General features: G+C 35.2%; 5 protein-coding genes across 5 annotated transcripts; 2 read left to right on the plus strand and 3 right to left on the minus strand.

Annotated features, from left to right (window-relative positions):
• Window positions 1-61: 61 nt before the first annotated feature.
• Window positions 62-2,491, minus strand: LOC129569823 (uncharacterized). The gene is made up of 9 exons (XM_055448999.1): window positions 2,210-2,491; window positions 1,883-2,019; window positions 1,714-1,774; window positions 1,535-1,585; window positions 1,299-1,334; window positions 1,066-1,140; window positions 840-967; window positions 690-771; window positions 62-489 (listed from the first exon to the last, which is right to left on the minus strand). Exons 1-9 carry the CDS (start codon window positions 2,348-2,350, stop codon window positions 412-414), a joined length of 789 nt encoding a protein of 262 aa, XP_055304974.1. The 5' UTR covers window positions 2,351-2,491; the 3' UTR covers window positions 62-411.
• A 1,325-nt stretch (window positions 2,492-3,816) lies between these two features.
• LOC129569822 (spermidine synthase) lies at window positions 3,817-6,867 on the minus strand. The gene is made up of 4 exons (XM_055448998.1): window positions 6,642-6,867; window positions 5,109-5,257; window positions 4,431-4,844; window positions 3,817-4,131 (listed from the first exon to the last, which is right to left on the minus strand). Exons 1-4 carry the CDS (start codon window positions 6,770-6,772, stop codon window positions 3,956-3,958), a joined length of 870 nt encoding a protein of 289 aa, XP_055304973.1. The 5' UTR covers window positions 6,773-6,867; the 3' UTR covers window positions 3,817-3,955.
• Window positions 6,868-7,242: 375 nt separating this feature from the next.
• Window positions 7,243-12,616, minus strand: LOC129569801 (probable cytochrome P450 9f2). The gene is made up of 5 exons (XM_055448966.1): window positions 11,089-12,616; window positions 10,453-10,806; window positions 10,058-10,351; window positions 7,757-8,083; window positions 7,243-7,637 (listed from the first exon to the last, which is right to left on the minus strand). The coding sequence occupies exons 1-5, from the start codon at window positions 12,047-12,049 to the stop codon at window positions 7,339-7,341; spliced, it is 2,235 nt and encodes a 744-aa protein (XP_055304941.1). The 5' UTR covers window positions 12,050-12,616; the 3' UTR covers window positions 7,243-7,338.
• Window positions 12,617-15,406: 2,790 nt separating this feature from the next.
• On the plus strand, window positions 15,407-17,925 carry LOC129569816 (probable cytochrome P450 9f2). Its single transcript, XM_055448991.1, has 3 exons — window positions 15,407-16,642; window positions 16,898-17,368; window positions 17,503-17,925. Exons 1-3 carry the CDS (start codon window positions 15,688-15,690, stop codon window positions 17,715-17,717), a joined length of 1,641 nt encoding a protein of 546 aa, XP_055304966.1. The 5' UTR covers window positions 15,407-15,687; the 3' UTR covers window positions 17,718-17,925.
• Window positions 17,926-22,758: 4,833 nt separating this feature from the next.
• LOC129569821 (putative odorant receptor 85d) lies at window positions 22,759-24,478 on the plus strand. Its single transcript, XM_055448997.1, has 5 exons — window positions 22,759-22,926; window positions 23,105-23,555; window positions 23,625-23,724; window positions 23,812-24,069; window positions 24,133-24,478. The coding sequence occupies exons 1-5, from the start codon at window positions 22,833-22,835 to the stop codon at window positions 24,187-24,189; spliced, it is 960 nt and encodes a 319-aa protein (XP_055304972.1). The 5' UTR covers window positions 22,759-22,832; the 3' UTR covers window positions 24,190-24,478.
• Window positions 24,479-25,391: the final 913 nt, after the last annotated feature.

Genomic DNA, 25,391 nt, shown 5'->3' on the forward strand with positions numbered 1-25,391 from the left:
TATTTCTGTTCAAGAAAAGAAACGACTGTATTTTTTTGAAGACAAAAAAAAACGACTAAAATTCAAAATGCACATAAATGTTTATTGAAAAGAAGAAGAAGACAAAGAAAAAAAGAGTAAAATAAATGTAGAAAGAAAAATGATAAATCTGTTTTATCATATGAACTCCTTGTTCTCGAACGTCCATATAGACGAAGATTTTCATAGGTAGAAGTTCACATGAGAAGGTATTTGTTTTTGTCCATAGGGAAATGATTTACGGCTCTATTAAACACTAATTTTTTTTTGAAAGAAGAATTACATTGGAATGGAGAGAAATTGCGTATTGAGAAAAATAATGGTCGAGTTCATCAATGTTGGGGGGGGGGGGGGTGTGAGTGAGAAATTTGTTTTTTTCGGTTGAACTGATTTCTACTTCTTTTCGAAGGCGCAGCCACCAATACCTTGGTCAACAGCACTCATAATGCCGATAGCTCTGCAAACTCCCAACTGTAATTTTGGTTAGAAGAAAAATGAAAGATGAGTACATTTGAAAGAAGGATGGAAAAATTAATGGAAAATAAACATTTCCCCGTCGGCAATTCACTCAAATTGAAAGAAAAAAAAAATATTGAACGAAAATTGATGAATTAAGCTAATTAAAAATTATTCATAAATAAGTTGACATGAGAAGAAAAAAAACCGCTTACTTCTGTGATCAATTCGTCTTTGATAGCATCACGGATACGGTTAATTTCTCTTTCTGCCGTTTCGATGCACAGTTCTCGTTGGCTGCAAATGTGAAATTCGATTAATCAAATAAATTGCCAAAAAGTGTGTAAAGAAATTCGAATGCATACTTTTCATTTTTAATATGCTCGCAGTTCATGCGCTGATCGTAGAATGCTGATGCATACAAAGCCAGATTGGAGATTGAATCTTTAGCAAATTCATTTTCCAAAGATTTGGCGAAATCTTGAAGGAATTTCTGTATTGAAAACCAGACAAATGAAAGAAAAAAAAATTTCATAAGAATGATTTTGTATTGAAATTGTGCGTTAAAATCAGAGACTAAATTCTACTTGCCACAACACATCGTTTTGTGCAGCCGCAGTCTTTTGGTTTAATGTTGAATGCTTTGCAGCCATCGTCACCGGAGCACTACATTTTTGGATCAATGAAAATGGAAGAGTTCAATAAATCAAAGGCAATTTTCTCTCTCTCTCTTTCTCTCTCTCTCTTTCTCGAAAAATAAAAATCGATCCAGAAATTCAAATAAAAATGAAAAAAATAGTTTGAACACGGAGGCATATACGTACGATTGGTTTACAATCTTTGTTGAGACAAGTTCGGAGCTGAAATGATCGAATAAATCAGAATAAATGCATGGTCAAAGAAGAGTAATCTTGTATCTTATCCAATGAGATCTCTCCCTCTCTAATGAGATAAAGAGACACTTTTTGAACTCGGAACAAAGCAAAAATTGAAGAAAAAAAAATGGTAAAAATCTGATAAAAAAATGGTAGAAAAATCGTCAAAAAAAGTCAACACTTACAATATGTTGGATGTCCTTAATGAAATCTTTATATCCTTTGTCTCCAGAAATCTGAATTTTGAGGAAAATGTTCAAAGAAAAAAATGATTAGCACAATTTTGCTATGAGATTTGAAAACGCAAAGGAGTTGTTCACTTTTAAATTAAAAAGAACAACAAATAATATGATTCGAAACTCACTCCGGCAAGCCATTTGTGGAATTTGCAATAAAACACTTCGAATGCATGGGTTGTACATTCACTGTTGAAGAAACAACGGGAAAACAAAAATTAGTTATGTATACGAAAAAATATTTGTTTTTTTTTCTTCTGAAAATCTAGAACTGAATCAAACACCGTGAAAACTTACATAAGTTCTTTCGGGCTACAGATAGTTTGGCATCTTCGAATGCAAAGACAACGTTCTTGGATGATTTTCAAGTAGAACTCTAACCATTTTTTTGGGTAGTTTAGATGTGGTTGTGCTAAAAGATTCTTAATTGCTTTCTGAAATGATCAAAAATACCAGGATAAATGCATAGTCAAGGAAGAATAATTGTGTATCATATTCAATGAGATTTCTCTCTGACATGAGAGAGACTCTCTCGTTGAACTCAGGAAAAAAAAGCAAAGATAGACGAATTTGTTTCTTGTCAAAAACTGTTATTGAACGAAGATAAAAAAGGTCAAAACTTACAATAATGCAAAGACAATGTTTATCTTCACATGATGTATCTGTGCATTGTCGCTCTGTGCATACGCACTTGTCTTTGGGTGGATTGTCGCCGCAAATCACCAAAGTAACTAACGACAGGAACACAATCAATGTTATTTTCATATTGATTTCTTTTGATTTTTTTTCGTTGGACTGAACAACTACAAAGATTTATCTCGACGTTGCACACCCTCAATCGGATTCAAAAAGGTACTAAATTGTCCGAGTGCTACCCCAGATTTATATCATTGCCGATCTCACCTGCTAACATTATGAAATTGAATCGAATGATTAAAATAAAATGCTATACTCGAAGTGTGTTGGCCAATTGCAGTCGACGTGATATGGCGAATGTGTCCATTTGCGTGTGCAATGCAAACAAAATCGATCGATTTTTTTCATCTTATTTATTGATGGTTGAAAAAATGATGAAAAATCTGGCATCGTTTGCATATTCCTAGTGAATTTTATTCGACGCTCGCTTTGCACAATGTTTGCACGGTAACACAAAGTGACGTGTGATTCAAAATATACACGACTCAAACACTCCATTCCCAATGTCATACAGTTCGTTGAACACTTTTGACGAAATGACGAGGTAAACCTTTTTAGATCGCATCTTGTTCAAACATAAATCTCGATAGCACGACTGAAGAAATATTTCTAGTCAGCGAAGGATTTTATGTGCAAATCGACTGCGCGTGCTAAAAAAAAGCCCTTTTTAGCCGATTGCAATACATTTTTTTTTATTTTCGACTCTTTCTTTTGCAAGCCACTAGAAAGCAGTCTTCGGGTTCGAAAAATAATTTTCCATTTTTATACATTGTTTTGTTAACTCTTTTTATTGCTACATATCCAAGAGTAATACTATGGTTCAAGATCAAAAATATATGCAAAATATTTAAATAGATTCTTTCAAAAGTCGGTTGAAGAAGTGTTGTAAAATCGCCGTTGGCAGTTAAAAATAGTGTTGGATTCGTTGGATTCTTTGGATTCGATATAGATCGCCTAAGGAGATGTATCCGACGGATCATCTAGATCGTTCAATGCAATTCGCTTTGCTGTCGCTTCTTTCTTACGACGCTCATTCTTCCGGTCCTCACGAAACTGAGCGATGATCACGATGAAAGTTAACGTCAAGTAGATTATACCGAGACCAGTGAAGAATACCGTCACCAACATTGCTACTACGAGTTTGATTTGATTTGGTACTTTTTAGGTTGATTTTTTGGGAAAAATGTCCCACGAAAATACTCTACAGAAATTCTAGTCTGAAAACGTTGTTCAAAAACGTTAAACAGAGACGTTGTTCGAAAATCTCCTCCAAAAACGTTCTGCAAAAATATTTTCCAAAAAAAAGTCGTCTTTACAAAAACAAAATCCCACGTCTTCAATTCAGACGCAAGTCTCGATTATATATGACAATCGACTGATGCAACACAACCGGCACGGCGATGCTGTGTTGTAAATAGATTTTATTTTCGTACATATTCTTATTGAATACGATATTTCTCATTTGTTGATACGCTTGATTGCCGAATGCACGCACACGGTTGAAAAAAAAGTTAAGAAAAACATACACACAGACATTCGATAAGAAATTGTAAATTGAAGCGTTTTTTATTGCAACGATACAATCGATTTAAGTAAAATTGTAGTTATCGATTGTAACTTGATGTTACAATAGTATTGGAACTTTAGTTCCATTGGAGAGCCATTCACGATAAGCTAACTGTACAATTCCTTGGCGACGGAACGCGGCAATCCTTCGAATGCAGCTCGATGAGTTTCAGCCGAATAATATTTCAAGTTCATGCTGTCCAATTGTTCAGCGGTGAAGACCTTTTTTGGTGTCTTCAATGCATGTCCCTCGTTGGTAGATGCAATTATGAATCCAATTTGGCCTGGGAATGGTAAGAAAGAGAATTTTTTTCATTTTAGAACGTTTTAGGGCTAGAATCATTGGATTTCGTTGGAAATCATCGATTTTAGCTAAAATTTTGACTTTGATTGAAAATTAAAACTTGAATAAAAGTCAGACTCCTTTGAAAATTTTCCAAGCACAAAGAGTTTTTGTCAAAGACTCTCTCTCCAAGAGGAAGGCCATTCAAGGCTTGAAGTTCAAGATTTCAACTTCAAGCCTTGATGTTCAAGCACAAAAATTCTCCAAGAAAATGTAAAAAATGAAGAAAAAAAATCGTACCACATGGATATGACGGCACCGATGTAACTGCGTATCCAACGGTGGAAAATTGTTTACGGCAATGATCCAATGTAGCCTTAACATGTTCATTATCTGTCCAAAAAGTGCCGCCTTGCGAGCAAATCACTCCGTTTGGCTTGAGTGCCTTTTTCATTAGAGCAAAATATGACTCTTGAAAGAGACTGACAGCTGGTCCAATTGGATCACTGCTATCCGTGATGATAACATCAAATTGGCCGACATGCTTCTTCATAAAATCGAAACCATCGCCAATCGTAAGTGTAAGTTTCGGTGAATCGAATCCACAAGCCATATTTGGTAGGTATTTCTTCGAAACTTCCACAACACGCCCATCGATTTCCACTTGATGAACATTTTTCACGTTGGGATGCTTGACCACTTCACGTGCCACACCTATGAAATGACATTGAAAACGACAAAATACAATTTGAGATCAAAAAAATGCTTATCAATTACAGTTGAAAATGATTGCCAGGTGTCTTGGCACCACTTGATAAGTTACAAAGTAAAAAGAATTGAAAAGTGCGAAAAGTAAAAACACTATAGTAAATTCATCAAATTCATTTCGAATGAGTTGATTTCCCAATTTCAAGACAAAACTCAGACTTGATTGATTATGAAAAAAAAAATTCGAACAAGATAAGATTGATACTGTACCTCCATCGCCGCCGCCGACGATGAGCACGTTTTCAGGGTTCGGATGGCAGCAAAGCGGCAAATACGAGATCATTTCCTGATAGGAAAATTCATCTTTTTCAGAGCATTGAATTATCCCGTCTAAGATTAACACACGACCATGTGCAAACCTAGCCGATAATAAGAAACAAATAAGATTAATAATGATGCAAATATTGATAACATAGTAACTAAAAGTCAGCTTGAACTGATGCACAAAGGTTGAAAACGTGTTAATAATCTATTTAAACACTTTGACGGTTCTTCACACTTTTTACCTATTTCTGTTCTTTGGGGACCCCAGGGCCCCATATGTACTTCATATGAAATCTGGACTGTGATAAGAAATAACAAAATAGTGTCTGAGGCAAAGTTGTAATACTCGAGGTTTGCTATAATTTTGCTGCGACAAATATTGCTTATCTCTTATCAGTTCCACGAAAAAACGCGAAATACCGCGAAAATCGCGACATTTTCCCACCTCATTTTTAGTGAAGCTGATAAGAAGTAAAAGTCTTGCTTCTTCGGCAGAAATGTAGAGCAGGTCGAATACTACAACTTTGCCACAGGCACCAAGTCGTTATCTCTTATCAGTTAGGCGTAAAAATGATAAGAAAAAAATCGCGGTTTTCGCGTAACTGATAAGAGATAACGGCTTGATGTCTATGGCGAAGTTGTAGTACTGAAGCTGTTCTACAACTTTGTCGAAAATTATCTTGTTATGTCTTATCAGTTTCGCGGAATATGCGAGAAACCGCTGAAAACCGCGAAAAAAACGCGTTTTTTCTTATCATTTTTCACGGAACTGATAAGAGATAACGAGATGATGCCTATGGCAAAGTTGTAGCTCTGGTCGAGTACTATAATTTGCCACAGACACCGAATCGCTATCTCTTATCAGTTACGCGAAAAAATGATAAGAAAACATTCGCGTTTTTCACGGTTTTCTGCGGTTTCTCGCATATTTCGCGAAACTGATAAGAGAAAGCGATTCTATGGCAAAGTTGTACCTCTGATCAAGTCTTCCAACTATGTTACAGACACCAAGTCGTTATCTCTTATCAGTTACGCGAAAACCGTGAAAAACGCGAATTTTTTCTTATCTTTTTTTCGCGTAACTGATAAGAGATAACGACTTGATGTCTACGGCAAAGTTGTAGTACATAAACTAGTCTACAACACTGCCACAGACACCAAGTCGATATCTCTTATCATAGTCCAGTTATAAAATAAAATAGCCATGGGCCCTGTGGTCCCCAAAGAACAACAGCGTAACATGTTTTTCGGAAGGCTGTATTTTACACATACTCACACATATGTGCATATGTCATTCGTTTAGAGAAATGTTCAATCTATACAATGAGACTTAACTCCGGTTGGTTTATACACTGTTTAGTACTTTTATTCAACTTTAAATTTCGCTTGGGGCCCTGGATTCCCCAAAAACCGTCATAGTGTTAATATTTCAGCCGTTTTTTTTGCGCAATCGTTTATTCTCCGGCTGCAATTACTTACGTGTCAATGAGTTTGATGTCTTGTAAATCGGAACGTTCTTCGTGCAAAACTTCTTTGACTTTCAATGAAAAACACTGGCCGGGCCAAAGATCGTTAATTTCACTAAACCATCCGTTTTGAATTGCGTCCATGTTGAGATGTGTCTTTGAACGAAATGTACAAAAAATTGATGAAGACCAGTGTCAAAACCAAGCAAACATCAACTGAATCATTGCAAGCGTCTTCGTCTTCGATATCAGTGTTCATCGTTTGTGAATATATTACGAATGTGTCCAAACACACAAACTTCCAACGATACACGTGTGCGAAAAATATATGTGTCCGTCGTCGGTGTGTCGCAATACAAACACTTTCAATTGTGTTGTTTGCAGGCCTCTAACGTATGCGTATGTGTTGCTTCCTATTTATCTCTCACACGCAACCAAAACACTTTGTATAGAGCATGTATTGTGTTATACACAACAAACCATACATGCTTTCGTTTGGTCAGTCACACATATGGTTGTTTTTTTTTAGATGTTATTGTGTTGGTATCAAAATGATCGGCTGTCAAGCTGAGCTGTAATCAGATATGCTAGACTAATGGAATAATTTCAATGGCTTTCAATGTAATCACTTTATTGGAGAGATAACTAGACGAGGTTACATCAATTCATTGACTAAACACAGTACATTATCAAAATGTGAGCTTGAAACATCAATTTCTCGGTACAAATCGCACCCAAAAGCCATCTATTGGGTGCATATTGATTGAATCCGGTTTGAGAATGACAGGGTCCGGTGTCTTATCACACTTTTCGATGCGCAATTTGCGGAGTAAATGAAAGAAGAATGTTTTTGCAACCATCATGACAAAACGAGCGGCAATACAAATTCGTTGACCACTTCCGAAAGGTAAATAGGTACCGCCGCGGAAGTTTTTACGATTTTCATCGTTAAATCTCTCAGGGTCAAATCGTGTTGGGTCTTTCCAGTACGTTGGATCCATGTGAATACCTAATAATGAGGTGAAAAATAAACAAAATGATACAAATATTGACAACTGTACTAGACAATGCCTAGTAGACATGTAGTAGAATCTATAAATAGTAGATGAAAGCAATACTGAACCGTACCGTGAATTGGTATCCAGACAGCATCACGAGTTGTTAGCTGAACCACAGTTCCATCATTTCCTTCCACCACCTGTGATAGTGTTGGCCACATTCGTAATGTTTCCGATACAACCATCTCCATGTACTTGAAATCTTTTATGGTTTCATAAGTAACCGGTTGACCATCCAGCTGTTTTTCAATGGCAATTATGTCCTCATAAAGCTTTTCCTGAATGCTGGGATTGCAAGCCAATTCGTGGGCCATGAAACTAAGCAACGTCGACGAAGTTTCAAACCCAGCGAAAAAGAAAACGGCACACTGGGCCACCAAGTCATCATCGTCCCAATCTGAAATTGGAGGATTTATCAGTTATAAGGGAAAGACCTTTTTTAGTTTAGAGACGGTTTAAAAAGTACTCGAAATCGTTGACGGTGATCTTTTTTATCAGATCTGGATCTTGAACGATGAATATCGGATTTGTGAGCTCGTCACGGTATCGGTGAAGGATAGTTTACCGAAGAAAAACTCGTGTAACGAACCAACAAGCGGCCATCCTCGTATGAATCTTGTGTTTCGATCAGAGAAATACCACCAATTTTTGAATATGAAATTGTACACTAATAATATGGTCAATTTTAAAATGACCAATAATATATTTGATGCACTGAACAAATCCCAAATCCAATATAGCACCATCCTCACTATGATTTCGACTGGTGACTGGTAACTGAATGTGTAAAGCGTTAATTGAATGAAATGATTAAGGCTTCCAGATGCGTGGTGGGGAATCCAGAGAATTTTCCCAAAAATTAACATCATTCTTGGTCTGATTTTTTGAATCCCTGAACACAAATTTTTACCATGAAAAATTGGGTGTTGAGACAATTTCAATTTTTTTTCATTTCTGATACTAATTATTCCATAAACGAGACCGATCATATGCAGAATGTACATGATTTTTAATGTTTTTTTTTATTACATTAAAGATTCTCCGAAAATTTGAATAAAAATCACAATTCCAGGAAAATTTGGCCGACCGGCAATTTTCTCATCAGGGGACCATACTCAAAGGAAGTTTACACATCAATATGACGCAATTAGTACTGGGTATTGTATATTATGTACTTGATATATGGGATCTTTTTTTAGATAAATTCGTCATTCATTAAATCAGGACAACATGACCGCAACCAATGTTTGATATTTCGAATGGTAATAAATATTCATTTTGTAAAAGGCAGATAAAAAGAACACCGATAAAAGAATTCGCTCAAGTTTAACGAGGTGAAAATGGAAAATATTTCTCTGAATCTATAATAATTTTTTTAATTGAAAAGTCGCAGGAAACAAATGAAGTCAAAAAAATCTTATAACGGTACCGCAATTTGGTGTAAATTATGTGGATTTACTCATATGGCATAGTTATACATGTATGAATTCATACATTTTGGTCATCTTTGAATGAAAAATTCGAAGTTGTATTCATGAGAATTAATATTTTCGAAACATTCACGACACAATCAGTGCAAATGATGCGTATAAAAATAGGAATGAAGGATAAGAATATTTCAATACAATATTCCAAACAAACGATGAGAAGGCCGGTATTGATGTTTACGAAAAAGAATGAAGAGAAGAGAGGGACAGAGAATTCATCAAAATACGAAAAATAATTCGGTTTTCAAGCCACAGCTCGTGTTGTGTTTCGAAATTTGTTTGCTTATTAAAATACAGCTTTTGCGTTCGGAAATGTAAGAAAGGTGTATGTGTATGCTAATGAATACAGCTGATAGCATATGTGTGATCCGTTAATCCAGCCAAAAAATTTCGTTTTTATTGAATTTTTATTTAAAAAATAATTAAATAACAATTTAAGTGGTAGCATATTACTTTCATATTTTTCCTTCGCTTATTCAGTCGTGTAATGTACCTCTTACTGATCTCTATATATGTATATTACCCGATCTCGTTCTCTCTTCTCCCCATTATTATATGCATACAAATAAGCTGATACAGAGAGAGCTATAATCAAATATGCTAGACTAATGAAATATTTTCATTAATTTCAACTTTGAATGTAATCACATCATTGGAGAGATAACTAGACAATGTAATCTTTCTCTTCATTCTCATTTTTAAGATTAAAAAAAATGTTAACCATAAAGTAATTCCAATTGCATTTTGTAAGTGGCCTTATAGGCTGTTAAATGTATAAACTCCAATTGCCATTTATCAATAAAGAAAGAATAAAGAATAGGCAAGGTTACATCAATTCATTGTATACACAGTATATTAGGAACATTTGAGCTTGGAACATCAATTTCTCGGTACAAATCTCACCCAAAAGCCATCTTTTGGGTGCATATTAATTGAATTCGGTTTAAGAATGACGGGGTCCGGTGTCTTATTACACTTTTCGATGCGCAATTCGCGGAGTAAATGGAAGAAGAATTTTTTGGCGACCATCATGCCAAAACGAGAGGCAATACAAGTTCTTTGGCCATTTCCGAATGGCAAATAGGTACCGCTGCGGATGTTTTTACGATTTTCATCGTTAAATCTCTCAGGATCGAATCGTGTTGGGTCTTCCCAGTACTTTGGATCCATATGAATACCTAGTGAGTTATGAAAAATAAACAAAATGATACAAATATTTGATTTGCATCCATTTTAGTGATATGCCCATATAGTGGCTAAAAGCAAAGTTAAACTGTACCGTAAACTGGTATCCAGACAGCATCACGAGTTGTTAGCTGAACCACAGTTCCATCATTTCCTTCCAGACGATATGGTTTTGTTACTTGTCGATCAAACTGCGATAGTGGTGGCCACATTCGTAATGTTTCCGATACAACCATCTCCATGTACTTGAAATCTTTCATGGTTTCATAAGTAACCGGTTGACCACCCAGCTGTTTTTCAATGGCAATTATGTCGTCATAAAGCTTTTGCTGAATGCTTGGATTGCAAGCCAATTCGTGGGCCATGAAACTAAGCAACGTCGACGAAGTTTCAAAGCCAGCGAAAAAGAAAACGGCACACTGAGCCACTAAGTCATCGTCTTCCCAATCTGAAATTAAGAAAATTGATCCGTTTTGTAGAAAAAATTACTCTCGGTTCACTTTTTGAAATGAAGAGAATTGTGCAGTAAATTTTTTACTGTAAAACATTTTCGATAAGAAAACCATAACTCATGAATACTTTTCAAGTCGTTGTGTTCAAATCTTATCTTATACCTACAAATGAAAGTTCAACTTATTGTTGGAAGTTGAACTTGAATATTCACATAAAACAAGGCGTTGTTTCCACTTTATTAACAAGTTCATTAACAATCTGAAAATTTTTCACCTACCGTATTTCTTTACGGCACTTGTATCTCCGTCATCGTGGAGTGTTCCTTTCCTGGCTTGCATCATCAAATGAATCATATCTGGTCGAAAAACATTGTTTTGCTCTCGATACTTCATTGTCGACAATACAACGCTTCTGAAATAATTGCAAAGTCCCTCATCCAAGAAATGAATTCGCAATAATTTAATGACGTTTGGTATGACATCAAGCAAGAGAAGCTTTAAACCTTGAATGCCATCAAAGTTGGTAATTTTTTTGCCCGCCAAATAGAACTCATTCTCACGATCCGTCAACGCGTCCACTTCCAATCCAAAGGCAGTCGTTGCAATCACATTCGTAGTATATCGCGTGAATAAATCTTTCAACTCAAATTCAAGGTCATTTTCAGCGTTGTTTTGATTCCGTAGTGTTGCGACAAATTTGTTAGTGGAACCAACGACCAGGTCGAACATCATGCGCATTTTATTTGCAGTAAACGAAGCCGTTAGAATTGATCGCATATCTTTCCATTTTTGATTTCGACTAAAGAACAAACTTCGTGACAGCAGTGAATCCAAATGATCATCAAAACTACCTTGATGATTTAAAAAGTGCTCGAAATCGTTGACGGTGATCTTTTTTATCAGATCTGGATCTCGAACGATGAATATCGGATGTGTGAGCTCATAAATGCCAAAAAATGATTCGTTCGGAAATTTGCGATAAAACGAAGTGACGGTATCGGTGAAGGATAGTTTACCGAAGAAAAACTCGTGTAACGAACCAACAAGCGGCCATCCTCGTATGAATTTTGTATTTCGATCGGAGAAATACCACCAATTTTTGAATATGAAATTGTACACTAATAATATGGTCAATGTTAAAATGACCAATAATATATTTGATGCACTGAACAAATCCCAAATCCAATATAGCACCATCCTCACTATGATTTCGACTGTTGAGTGAAAATTTTGATTCATTGAAATGATGTTCGGGCATCAATGTGTTAGTATTGGATCAATGTAGTTCATATACGTGGTGATCTCATTCTATATATTTACATTTGACATTCGTTGAACCATAAATCCAATGTTTCTTATGTCAAATTACAATAAAATATTAGTTTTTTTCATCAGGAAAATGAAAGATAGTAAAAAATAGAATCGTTTAAATTTAATGACTCATCAATAATGGAGTAAAAATGAAAAATATGTCTAAAAAAAACTTTGCACCGACTCACGAAACAAATAAAATGAAAACAAAACAATTTATTTTGTTATGATGCCACAATTTCCTTCGAATTAGGTGTGTACGACACGGTCATATGTGTATGTGTTCGCATGTTTTCGTTGTCTTCGAATCGAAAATTTGAGGTTGTATTCGTACGAGCAACTTTTTTTTAACATACAACTGCAAAACAAACAGTGTTGATGACGCGAATAAAAATGGAAATGAAGAATAAGAATTGCTATATGACATATATAGTGTATTATAAACGATGAGAAGGCCTGGTATTGATGTTTACGAAAATGAATGAAGAGAAGAGAAAGAGAGAGTTCATCAAAATACGAAAGAGAATTCAGTTTCCAAGTCACAGTTCGTGTTGTGCTTCAAAATTCATTCGCTTATTACAATACATCTTTGGCGCGTAGAAATGTAGGAGGAGTGTACGTGTGTGTTAGTTAACACAACTGATAGCATGTTCGTGAATTGACATTGCATGCAGCAGATCTATATAGAAGAATCACACATATTTCATATTCTATGTGGGCTCCGTTTCACCAGCCGGAACTTTAAGTTTTTGTATTTTTGCACACGAACTTGTTCGTTCGTGTTCATTGACACATCTTAAGGTAACCTTCTGGTCACATTCACCAATCAAGTAATTCTTGCAATTAAAAAACCTTGTTAATCGATAGAAAAAATGTTGAAATTATAGAATCCAAAAGGCGCGCACAGCACACAAGATATGGATAGATAAAAAAATTTATCATAAAAATAAGCCCAAACAAACATTGTTGAAGAAAAGGTGCACGCGCAATTTCTTACACAAATCTTAACATAGCTTGTAGCGTTGATACAAAATTGATTATGAAAATTGTGTAAATTTCGAGAGCTTTAGCTTGTTCGTTGCAGAACTTAAATCAGAATAACATTGTTGCTTTGTCTTCCTCATTGTATTCACTGAATCACCATTTTAAACAGATAAAATGACTTGAACAATGCAAGCAGTTTGGGTCTTCATAATAAATCTGATAAAATATGAGTAATTGAAAGGCCATTTGATATAAATCGATGCATTATTCAAACTAAATTATTTAGTTGACCAGTGATTCAAATTCAAATACACGCCAAGCCCTTCGGATTATCAGTTTTTGAGTTTTTCAGTCAATCAGTTTCACAAGTTTGAAATTCAAGTTATTCGCTTAAAAAGTGTATGAAAAGCAAAGTGATTGAATCAAAATGATTTTATTCAAAACTTTCCTCGTAATTTGGCCAATACTAAGTGCTTTAGTATGGAGTGAAGCCTATCCAAATGGTGGATTGAGTCATCGTATGTGTTTAATCTATTGTTTAAAGTTTTAACAATAAATTTCAATGAGTTAGAAGAAAAAATCTGTGAATTTAATTTAAATAAAGCCAAAAATGTACGTTTTCCCAACATTTTCACCCGATTGTCCTTCAAGGTGATAACCAGCCGTCGACCAATGGAACCAATTTAAACCAAAAATCCATTTCTGACTCGGATGTTGATGCTGAGTTTCAGAACATTCGTGATCAAATCGCAAAGAAACTTTTTGCTGGATTTAGTTCGGCAAATCTCACCAAAGTACTTAGTGCGATTGGGACCAAATATGACACCGTACTTTGCAAAAATCTCAGCCATTCTTCCAAGTTGATTCAAAGCAACAAAAGTTTCAGTTCGAATTTCATTCAAATAACAGAGAGCAGCGAGTTCCCGGCTGGTGAAATCAACCCACTTACTTATCTATTAACAAGCAATTTGGTTTAACGAGATAAATTTCGATGCATAGAGTTAACATAGATAGCATTTGAAATATCTCGTTAAAAAGAATTCGTTGAGCAAACAAAATGCAGATGAAAGTGAATATTGACATTGAATTTGTGTTTCTCTGCCATTCACTCAAGTAGATAAATCGACGATCGCAAACAGTTAAGATTTCAATCATTTTGTGCAAAATGCTAATTACAAAAAAAATATAAGACAAGTAAATTTTCGGAGAATTTCATTCAAATCACGGCGTCTCATTTCAGACGATCCATTACTGTTTTGCGCAATGAATAAATTTTGTTCTTTGTTCAATTTGCGAATAGAGTCAATTTCAAAATTGACACAATAAAACATACAAGTGCTAGGACGGCAACAAACCGTCGCTTGGAGCACACACCATATGTTTTATTAAAACGTCATGGCAAGAGAGAGCGTAGTGTATGGCAACAAAACGAAACGTGTATGTTTCGATATAGCTCGCGTTCACGTATCATATGCGTGTACCGGTATCTCTCTCTCTCTCCCGATTTGTCAACATATAATATTAACCAGACCGAAATAATATCGTATTTATAACACATTTGGATTAAATGTTACAAATAAAATAAATGCGCAGAGCGAAACGAAACGATACAGTTTCAGCTATGAAAACACAGCGCTGCGTATCGATGTGACGGTGCAGTTGTACTTGACCATGACACGAGATCACCTCATGATGGTGCCACACATATCAATGTTCTTGTCGGCGTCTATGTCTATTGCCGTAAACACACATATATGCAACGGCATGTCGAATGCATAAGCAAACCGTCGAATTCTAAACACATTGCTAATATTCAAGTAAACAATTGCAAAATTTCATAACAAGATCTAGATTCGACGTTAATAACATCGTCGCAATTAATCTACATATTCCAGTTTTATTTTTTACCGAGAAAAATGAACACTTTAAAATTCATTTTTGGAAATTATGATGCAAAATTCTTGAAATTCCAACTCATTCTTATCACCACCATACATTTACAAGTCATCTATCTAACACGGTGGTTATCTTCAAAAACTAAGCACACAGATGATCATATCGCTATTTAGGTTAATTCCATGTTTCGTTGCGTTATGTCGACAGATAATATGACGAAATAGACGCGCAAATGATTTCGGTGCGGAAGAAAAGAGATAGAGACAAACGGCGGATAAGCGGAAAATTACGCATACACACCCGACCGACTGACCGCATACACGAGATAATGTCACTGTATCAGTTGCGTATCGCCAGTAGCAACAGCTGAATTTTTATTTACCATCCTATTCTGTTTGCTATTAATTTTCTATTTGGGATTCGTGAGTTGATGCGCGTATGGCATATTAGTTCTAATTTAATTGCGGAATAGGTCAGTTTGGCCACATCACTTGTGCCGAGCGGAAAACAAAATAGCAACATTGTCGCACGATTTCTTTTTCTTTTCTTCGAAAGTGAATCCAACGATATTTTCGACGTGTTAGAAAAAGAGTTAGGAGAAAACAGTTTGAAAATTGTGTTCAAAGCAAATCCAGATAAAATAATTCTTTTCTTAGAATTTCGTTTACACAATTGTTTTGAAAAACATGTACGACACAATTGGTAGCTATAGCAGTTTGCTATTATTGTTTTTATTTACGTCGTTATTCGGTCTTGTTTACCAGTTTGTGTTGCGATCGTGGTATTACTTCAGTGATCGAAATGTGAAATTTGTTCGTGGTGTACCGTTACTGGGCAGTACATATAAATCAGTTATCGGTTTGGAGCCCGCTGCAATTTCATATCGACGATTATACGATCGCTTTCCTGAGCAGAAATTTATCGGAATCTATGATCTCGGCGGTCGACCCTCTTATTTATTACGTGATCCTGATTTGATCAAACAGCTGATGATCACCGATTTTGATCATTTTGTTAATCACAGATTCACATTTGGCAATGAAAATGATCTGTTTACGCACACCTTATTCGGGATGCGCAATTCAAAGTGGCGACAAATGCGTTGCACAGTGAGTCCAGCATTTACAGGCACACGAATGCGTATGATGCACGAGTTGATGGTTAAAAGTAGTGAACAATTTATTGCCACACTTAAGGAGACTGATAAAATTGCCAAAATATTCGACTCTCGTGATCTGTTCACACGTTATGCTAATGATATAATTGCGACAACCGCATTTGGCATCGAAATCAACTCAATGCGTGATTTAGATAACGATTTCTTCAAGGCCAGCTACTCGATGAGTGAATTTCGATTTATTGACGGTTTGAAATTTTTAGCATCGCTCAGTTGTCCATCACTTGTTCAACTGCTGGATATTCGGGTGACCGGAGAGGATAATGCGGATTTCCTGCGGAAAATTGTGAAAGAAAATATTGAAAAGAGGAAAAAAGATAATATCGTTCGAAATGATATGATTGATCTTTTGATTAAAGCTAGAAACGGACAGCTGGAACATGCCGATGGAGATGATAAGACAGACGTTGGCTTCGCCACCACGATCGAATCAAATGTGGGCAAATCGAGCGAGAAAGTTCAAAGTAGGTTATAATTGATTGATTTGCAGTTTGTTAAACTTTTTTTTTTGAATCACAGTCGATAATTCAAACGTCGATGTTCCATTTCCTTCATTATTTCGAATTGAAGCTGATACTAAGTTTATTTTTCAAACAAAAGTTTCAAATTCAGATCCATTTTTCAACCTAAATCTCCTTTTCAGATTCAAATTTTGAATTTTCGATTCAAATTTCAATCCAAATTCTAATTTAAATTTCAACTCCACTTCAAATCCTTAGACTGGACCGACGACGACGTGGTCGCACAATGTTTAGTGTTCATTCTTGGCGGGCTAAATGCCATAGCCGGAACGGCATGTTTCATGTTCCACGAGTTGAGCCTTAACCCAGACATTCAAGATAAACTTTTTGCGGAAATAAACGGTGTGAAAGAAGAGTTGAACGGGTCACCTTTGGCATATGAATCGATTTCAAAAATGAAATATCTCGATAAAGTTGTCTGTGAAACACTTCGACGTTGGTGCCCTGTACCATTTCTGGAGCGTACATGCAACCGTCCATATGTCTTAGAAAATAATGAGGAAAAAGTTGAACTTCAAGTTGGTGATGGCATTTTTGTACCGACATATGCACTGCACATGGATGACAAATACTTCCGAAAGCCAATTAAATTCGATCCTGAGCGATTCAATGACGAGAATAAAGGTTCAATTCAAACGGGCACCTATTTACCCTTTGGAATTGGTCCACGTAAGTGCTATTTTTGTCTCTTATTTTGAGATAAAATTTTCATCTTTCTTCCATTAGAAGAGTCATATGTGACTCAATTTTAGATAAGTTCTCAGATAACTAATGAAGTTTTCCTCTCTTTTTTTACAAAATAGGTAACTGTATCGGATCTCGATTTGCTTTAATGGCAATCAAAACACTAGCTTTCTACTTGATATCTGAGTTCTTCGTTGATAAAAGCTATAAAACTCAAGATCCACTTAAGCTAAAAGCGTTACCATTGCTCATGGATGCAGAGAAAGGGTTTTTCATTGAACTGAGACGCCGTCAGCCCGATCGAACACCATACAAAAGTCAAGTGTTCACATAAAACCAACATTGATTTAGTTTTTAAGAAAAAAAAAAACATCTTTATACGCAAATGGATGTCCATTGATTTTTGTGCCATAACAACATTTTGTGCTGTGTATTTAAAATAATAATATCATTTAATTGACCATGAAAGTACGTATATTTTTGTTTTCTAATAATTTTCGTTACGAAAAATAAACTTTGAAATCTATTACCGACCGATACGATATGACGTCGCTCTCTCTATCTCTCCCTCCCTCTCTCTCTTCTCCTCTCTGTCTCCCGCACGACCTGTGTAGTGGACGTGTGTTATTTGTACGATGGACTTTTGTTTTAAGTCTCTTTTCGGCGCGTCGCACTCCATGTAAACAGACTTGATACATGGTGATTATAAATAGAGACATTTGATTGTGGAACCAAGTGATTTTGCGCGTTTCATCTCCGATTTTTCGCCGTCTATTTCTGAATTCACACAACTTGTTTTGTCTCTCACTTGGTCGGGTTTTTTTTTCTTCTCGTCAAACTCAAAGCTCAATTGATAACACAACGAAAATCTATGAAAATGAGAGATATGTGCTCCATTTTCTTTAAAAACACGTTTCTACGTTTCTACTGCGAAAACTGATGATAGATACATTTTTTGTGAGCTTAGTTCACCTTTAACGCTTTACATACACTTGTAATCAGTTGATGATAATGAATCCTAACTTTCACTTCGCTTTGACAGAGTAAATAAATCATTTTGAACGAAGCACAAACACTTGTCTTATCTCAATTTATTAGAAATGTAAATATTTACTTGAAAATCAGGTACTTCCAGATAAGATTTGGGATTTTTGTTGAAACGTAAATCATTAGAATATTAGAAAAGGCGCTTGTTTTGAATTTTTCATTATATTTATTACACTGGGAGATAGATAGTCTTCTTAGTTCAAAGATAGACAACATCATCTGTAGCTAACTAATGTGCGGTCCAATATGTTCTCTGGATTTGATTAGGTCCTGAGAATATGTAGCGGTTATCAAACCCGAACTTGTACATAGCACGTGTCAAAATATATTGACTGAGAGGCCACTGGCAAGTCGATTAACTGACCTAAAATGATTATTTAAAATAAATAAACAACTGTACGTAACGTCAGTCATGGTCGCCTGTTCAAGAAGTTTGAACCCTATTGCCTGGTTGAATGATACTGAGTGATAATCACTGATTGTGTAGCATAATTTATGTCCATTCACAAGATTTAGATTCAATTAACTTGGCCAGTTTCAGTGGTTTGCACCTACGTTAGACTGGTCCAAGAAAAAAAGTTGTCCACAAAAAAAAGTGCCGTCCAGTTTCGAAAAATATACCTAAAAAAATAGGTTTGGTCCAAAAAAATCATATGGGTACCATATAAAATACCCTGCCAGTTTTTATATCAAAATTTTTATGACAGCGAGTTCGGAAGCCAATTCATATCTCAACATTTCGACCTAAATCATTTTTCCAGACAATTTTCGGCAAAAACCAATGATGAGGTTTTGTTTGGCTCGTCAATATCTACAACTCTTACCAAGACATCAACCCTTGAAAAGACATTCTGGGCCAGTTACAGTGTAAAATGACCAAAAATAAATAGTCTTACCTCCGTAAGACGAACTTTTCCGCACCGTTTTCATAGCGTTCAGCTTTTATTCAGATTTTGCCTAGGAAATTCATAAGAATTTCCCCACACGAATTTCGAACTGGCGAAGCTGTCAATGGAATGTGTGACTGTGTGCGCTTTTTATAAGGCTGACATCACATCGCATTGCACATCTACTAATGTTCAATTCAAAGAACATTTTATTTTTTTCTTCGATTGAACATGTGCTGTGTAATTTTTCGTTTCATGAATTGTTTTTGTGTGAAGATTTTGAGCAGTTTTTCAGAAACTAAACCAAAATTCGTTTTAAATTTGATTCAAATGTTTTATTGAATGAAAATGCAAAAAAATATTGATTTGGAATTGAAAAATTGGAACAAAATGTGACGAGTTCAAAAAAAATACCATTTAAAATAACCACATTTTTCTTGACCAAAATCGTAACGCGTCTTTTTTTACATTGTATTTATATGGCAGCCCTTCCAATCCATAGAACAACATGAATGAGCAAACAGCGAAGGAGTGATTTGAAACTCTCATACGAAAGCGCGATTTTTAACAAAATTAAGAACAAAAAAATGCAAGAAATTTTGAATTATTATACCGGTTTGATACGAAAAAAGTGGGTTAGAGGGTGCTAGGTTGTTCCTGGGCCTCTATTATTTTGATGAAATAAATCGGGTGGGAGTGATAAAATCCACCTGGAAGCTCATTTTGGGTACCTCCCGAACAAAAGTTCGATTTTTTTAAGGTTTTTCATAGGCTAGGTATCCTAGGGTACATCTGGGGTGGCTGAAAATTTAATGGTTTCCAAGTCTAATGAAGCACAAACGTTTGGTACTTGCAGAATTTCATTTCGTATTCTGGTATTTGAGCAATCGCGCTAACAAATTTTTGCGTACAGTGTACAGCGTACAGGGTACGACACACCCACATTAACATAGCAAAATAACCCTTTTAATGTGCTTTTTGGTGTCGAAAATGGATAGAAAAATGGTTTTTCGGGGTACCTAGGTTTTGGAGTGATTACAATACTTTTACTCACGACATGGGCGTGCGAAAAAGTAAAATGGCAATTTTTAGGGATTTTTTGCATTTTTTTGCTCTACTAGTCACCCAAGTAGTGGACTTTTGTTTAGTTTTTGACTTGTGTCGTGTAGCTAGAACCTGTACAAAACCTGTTTTGTCTAGGAAAACTCCTCACATTTTCGAGAAAAAATAACTTTGCGCTAAGACACCATCCCTGAAAAGCCTATATTCAGGAATTTTTTGGACAAAAGTCGATTTTTTAGAGTTGAAATCGAATATGAGGCCAGAAATATGTGAAAAGATCACTCGATTTGGTCGTGTTAGTATTTAAAATGTTCGTAAAGGATCATACTAGAAGTTCAAAGGCAGAAAAGGTAGAAATCGTATGCTTTTATGTGTCAAACCGAAGCTCATGTTTGTGATTTGTCCATTTTGGCCAGAAATGTGTCATTTATGCCAGGATCAATTGTCGCTAAATTTCATCCAAATTGCAATCTGTAAAGTATCAAAATTTTTGTACAGATTCTAGCTACACGACAAAAGTCAAAAACTAAACAAAAGTCCTCTACTTGGGTGACTCGTGGAGCAAAAAATGCAAAAAATCCCTATAAATTGCCATTTTTTTGGTCATTTTACACTGTAACTGGCCCAGAATGTCTTTTCAAGGGTTGATGTCTTGGTAAGAGTTGTAGATATTGACGAGCCAAACAAAACCTCATCATTGGTTTTTGCCGAAAATTGTCTGGAAAAATGATTTAGGTCGAAATGTTGAGATATGAATTGGCTTCCGAAATCGCTGTCATGAAAATTTTGATATAAAAACTGGCAGGGTATTTTATATGGTACCCATATGATTTTTTTGGACCAAACCTATTTTTTTAGGTATATTTTTCGAAACTGGACGGCACTTTTTTTTGTGGACAACTTTTTTTTCTTGGACCAGTCTAACCTACGTCCCACATACAATTTGAATATCAGGCATTTCATTTGAACACGGTACGCCTTATGGAACGAATACTCAAGTGACACACTTTTCCGTGATAATTGCTTGCATTTTATTGCAACGTGAAAATCTGAAAAAACCATTTTATGCAATATTTTCCTTTTTTAATTGACACCATTCCTTACGACGAAGTAAAATTACCCCAAAATGTTCGATGCCATGCACTGCACTATGCACATTGCATTCACATTCATAATTTATGAGATGCGATGCATTGAAAAGTGTTCAGTGCACCTGCACACTGTGCATTTATGAAAATTGATTGTTGTTGAAGTCTTTTTTTGGGGGCGAGAGGAAAATGTGCTGTATATTCTGTGCACAGAAAAACATGTTTTATAAAAATTAGAAATTCGTCGAATTCAATTATCTAGAAAATTGATTTACTGCGGAGTGCTTTATCGTTCCAATCTACATATTACTGAAAATGTACTATCCTCATAACGTGCAAATGGATTTTTACTAGAAAATAGTCCTTGAAATGTAACGATTGTATAATTTACCGCATGATTACCATATTTTATATTATTTTCTTTAGTAGAAAATCCATTATGTCTTTACATAAAATTTCGTTACTGTTCTTCTTCTGTATTTCTTCGAATATTCATGGGAAAGTACGCGTTCGCAAAGAGTTGACATAAAAAGAATTAGAAAATATGGACAATTTACACTTTTGAAAATTGTAGTGCTAATGTTTGCAGTATGTAAAAATATACTTACTTATCACAAAATTACTTGAATTTAATTGGACTGTTTGAAAATGATAACTGCCAATAGCTAAGGAATTCTTTTGTAACAACAGCGTAACATTTTCTATTGAAGGATTTTCTGACAAAACATATTAACTTCAATTAAATGTAGTTATGCTTTTAATATTAAAATTTTCTAGAGAGGGTTTCTAAAGCGCACACTTAATTGTATCGCTGTGTTAGTGAATGAACGAGTAAATAAAAAGGGCACATAAAGCAGAGTAGTTAACATCAGTGTCTAGTTGAAATTTACAACTTGCGGATTAGTTATTCTTTATAGACTATAGAAAAAGCCGAAAAGTGTTAAATGAATAAATCACAGGCATTTACAAATAGTCAGAAATAAGGAGCCAGAAGATATTTGCTTTAAAATTATAAATGAATTGATACAATCTAGGTTTTATTTTTCGGAATTGATTGAAAATCTCAATTTGAATCGTGTGTAGCCTTTCTATTTTATAACTGAAATAAAATCAGTCTATCTACGTACAATTTTTTCTATGACTGGAATTCATGTGCTAAAATATAATCAATGGATTATGAATTTGCTCGGAATTTATTCGTATCGTTTGACCGACCCAACCAACGAATTCTTCAAGTCAATAAGCAGTTACTACATTTTGTTGCACACGCTTACATTTAGTATCTCTTCAAGTGCGGCATTTATTTACGTACATTGGCCACGATTTGAGCTGATTTTCGACCCATTGCTCATCATATGCGGTAATATGCAATCGATCGGTATGTTTTTCACCCTTGGAATGAAAATTAAGAAAATTAAGGCTTTGCATCTCAAGCTTCAAGAGATAGTTGACAACGAAGGTAATTAAGTAACAAACATTTTGAAATATTTTATCAAGGATAAGGAACAATAAGCACCCTATGACAATAAGTTGAGTGAAAATTGAGTGATTTCTGTACCGAAATTCTCCAGAATTCAATTCTCTGGTCAAAAATGAGTTTAAAAGCTAAAAATTAAACTTTTCTGTATTCTATTTAGATCCAGATGATGAATCGTACACAATCTATTCGGAAGCTGAGCAAAAGTGCCGAAAGTATACGCAAATTATTTGGTATTACTTCATACTTCACGAATTGCTGTGGCCATTCGCTTTTCTCTATCCCTTTTACTGCATTTACAAGGGACAGCATGACACTTCAAAATGGTTTCTACCATTTTCCCTTTGGGTTCCGTTTAGTACAGAGTCTATTTTTGGATGGTATCTAATGTGGTTTATTCAATTTAACATGTCTATTGTGTACATTACCGTCATACTATCGGCAACAGCGTACTTTGTTTCATGCGCCGTGTACATTATTGCTATTTGTGATCATTTTGAGCTGCAATTCAAGTCGCTGAAGGAAGATGAGAACAAGAACCGAAACCAAAGTTCTCGACAGCATCAAATAAAAATCAAGAAAGCCATCGACATTCACGTTAACGTGTATGAGTAAGGAGCATTTGAAATGGCATCACAAACTTAATTTGATTATAATTCAATTTTTTTGGGGTATTATAGAGTTTTTCGTATTTTAGCCGAAATAAATAGTGGAGTAATATTCTCATTGCTTCCCGGCAGTGCGCTTTTTCTAGCTTTGACCATGTTCAATACAGAAAATGTGAGTATATGTCCTCCTATTTACTTACTTCTTTCGATCAGATTTGAGTTGTGTCTTTCATCTTACGTGTCTATCTTATTATTCTAGTCGAATATCGATGCCTTGCTAATTGTTTGGTGCACAGTATGCATAACTGGTAGCCTCCTTTGGCCATTTCTTTTCTGCAAATTTGCGACGATCGCAACCAACAAAATTCATAATATTGGTCTACTTACTCACTCTGATTGGTTCACATATCCATTGGATCTTCAGAAAAGTATGATTTTGATCATTGCTCGATCACAAGAGCCAATACATTTCAGCGGACTCAATCTATTTTACTGCAACGTTGAAGTGTTTGGAAAGGTATGAATTTTTAATTTACACCTACTTGATGTGAGTATATCTAATACATATTATTTTGTACAGATTATCAAGACATCCTGCTCATACTATTTGATTTTTCGAAGTGTGACCGAACATTAATTCTGGAGCAAGTGGATCATCAAGTTTTGAACATTTTCTTTAAATAATTGTTTTTAAGCGTAAAAATACTTAACGTATTGAATCTTAGGCCCGATTATAATGCTCCGGATATAAAATTTAAAAGTTGGTTTTTTCTCTATCTAGCTATGTAATTATGATGGATTTTTTAATTTTAAGTAAAAAGACAACTCTCCTATTCACTTTGAACTTGACAACTGATATTGAGCTCAAACACCACCTAGATAATCTAAGGCTAGTGACAATACAATCAAGTAAACTCTCCGTTCTGTCAAACGTCATACTGAAGTATAACATACAGACATCACGAACTCGCCATCGGTTCTTTAGATGGCGCTTCGGTCAACCGAGTTCCAACCAAATTCCACTGTTGTAAAAAGAAGCCAAATGGAACAATTTTCTTTGCTTACTTTCGTCTATTTGTTGTCACTACAGTGGTTTTGGTTTTATATCCGGATATAGAATTTATATCCAGGATATAAAAAAATTTTCAACTTCAACGCATTTTTTTTTGATGAAATATCGATAGAAATGAATGAATTTGGGCACCAAATGACGATTTGTATTAAAAACAACATTCATTTTATCGATTTTTTTTTTTTGACTTTTTCCGAAATTTTTTTATTCTTCAAAAATTGCGAAAACTCGACTTTTTTTTATCATTTTTTCATTACAAAACGATAAATAAACGTGATGTTTCGCAAAAATATGACATAATTTCTACACCAGACAAGAATTCATAAAAAAACTTCATTACAACAAATGCATAAAAACTCAAGTACCTATTTGATTTGAAACGGAGAAATCAATTAAGTACTTTGTTCATATTTTGCGCCTCGCAAATTACGCGTTCGAATGAAAACAACGGTTTTTTGTTTCAAACATAAACATTTAGCGGCTGTCAAATAGCAGTCAGTAGTAGTCACTAGGGGGTAAGAACACAAGCGCTTGAGACGAATCCGTACGAATATTTGTGAATTCGTGTGATTGTGTATACGAGACATTCGCAGCGCAGTGAGTGTACAACAACAATAACAAAGCCACGAACGCTTGAATATATGCGAATCTATGTGAGTCTCACAACTTGTTCCTAGCCCCTAGAGTAGTCAGTTCCACACAGATCATGTCTCGCCAAACACGTAGGGCGGCTGCTTCAGCAGCAAAAGTGATTGATTCTGACAACG

Source organism: Sitodiplosis mosellana, unplaced genomic scaffold, assembly GCF_009176505.1.
Source record: "Sitodiplosis mosellana isolate CC-2019 unplaced genomic scaffold, AAFC_SMos_1.0 Smas_scaffold_44, whole genome shotgun sequence".
In the NCBI taxonomy this organism is placed as follows: Eukaryota; Metazoa; Arthropoda; class Insecta; order Diptera; family Cecidomyiidae; genus Sitodiplosis; species Sitodiplosis mosellana.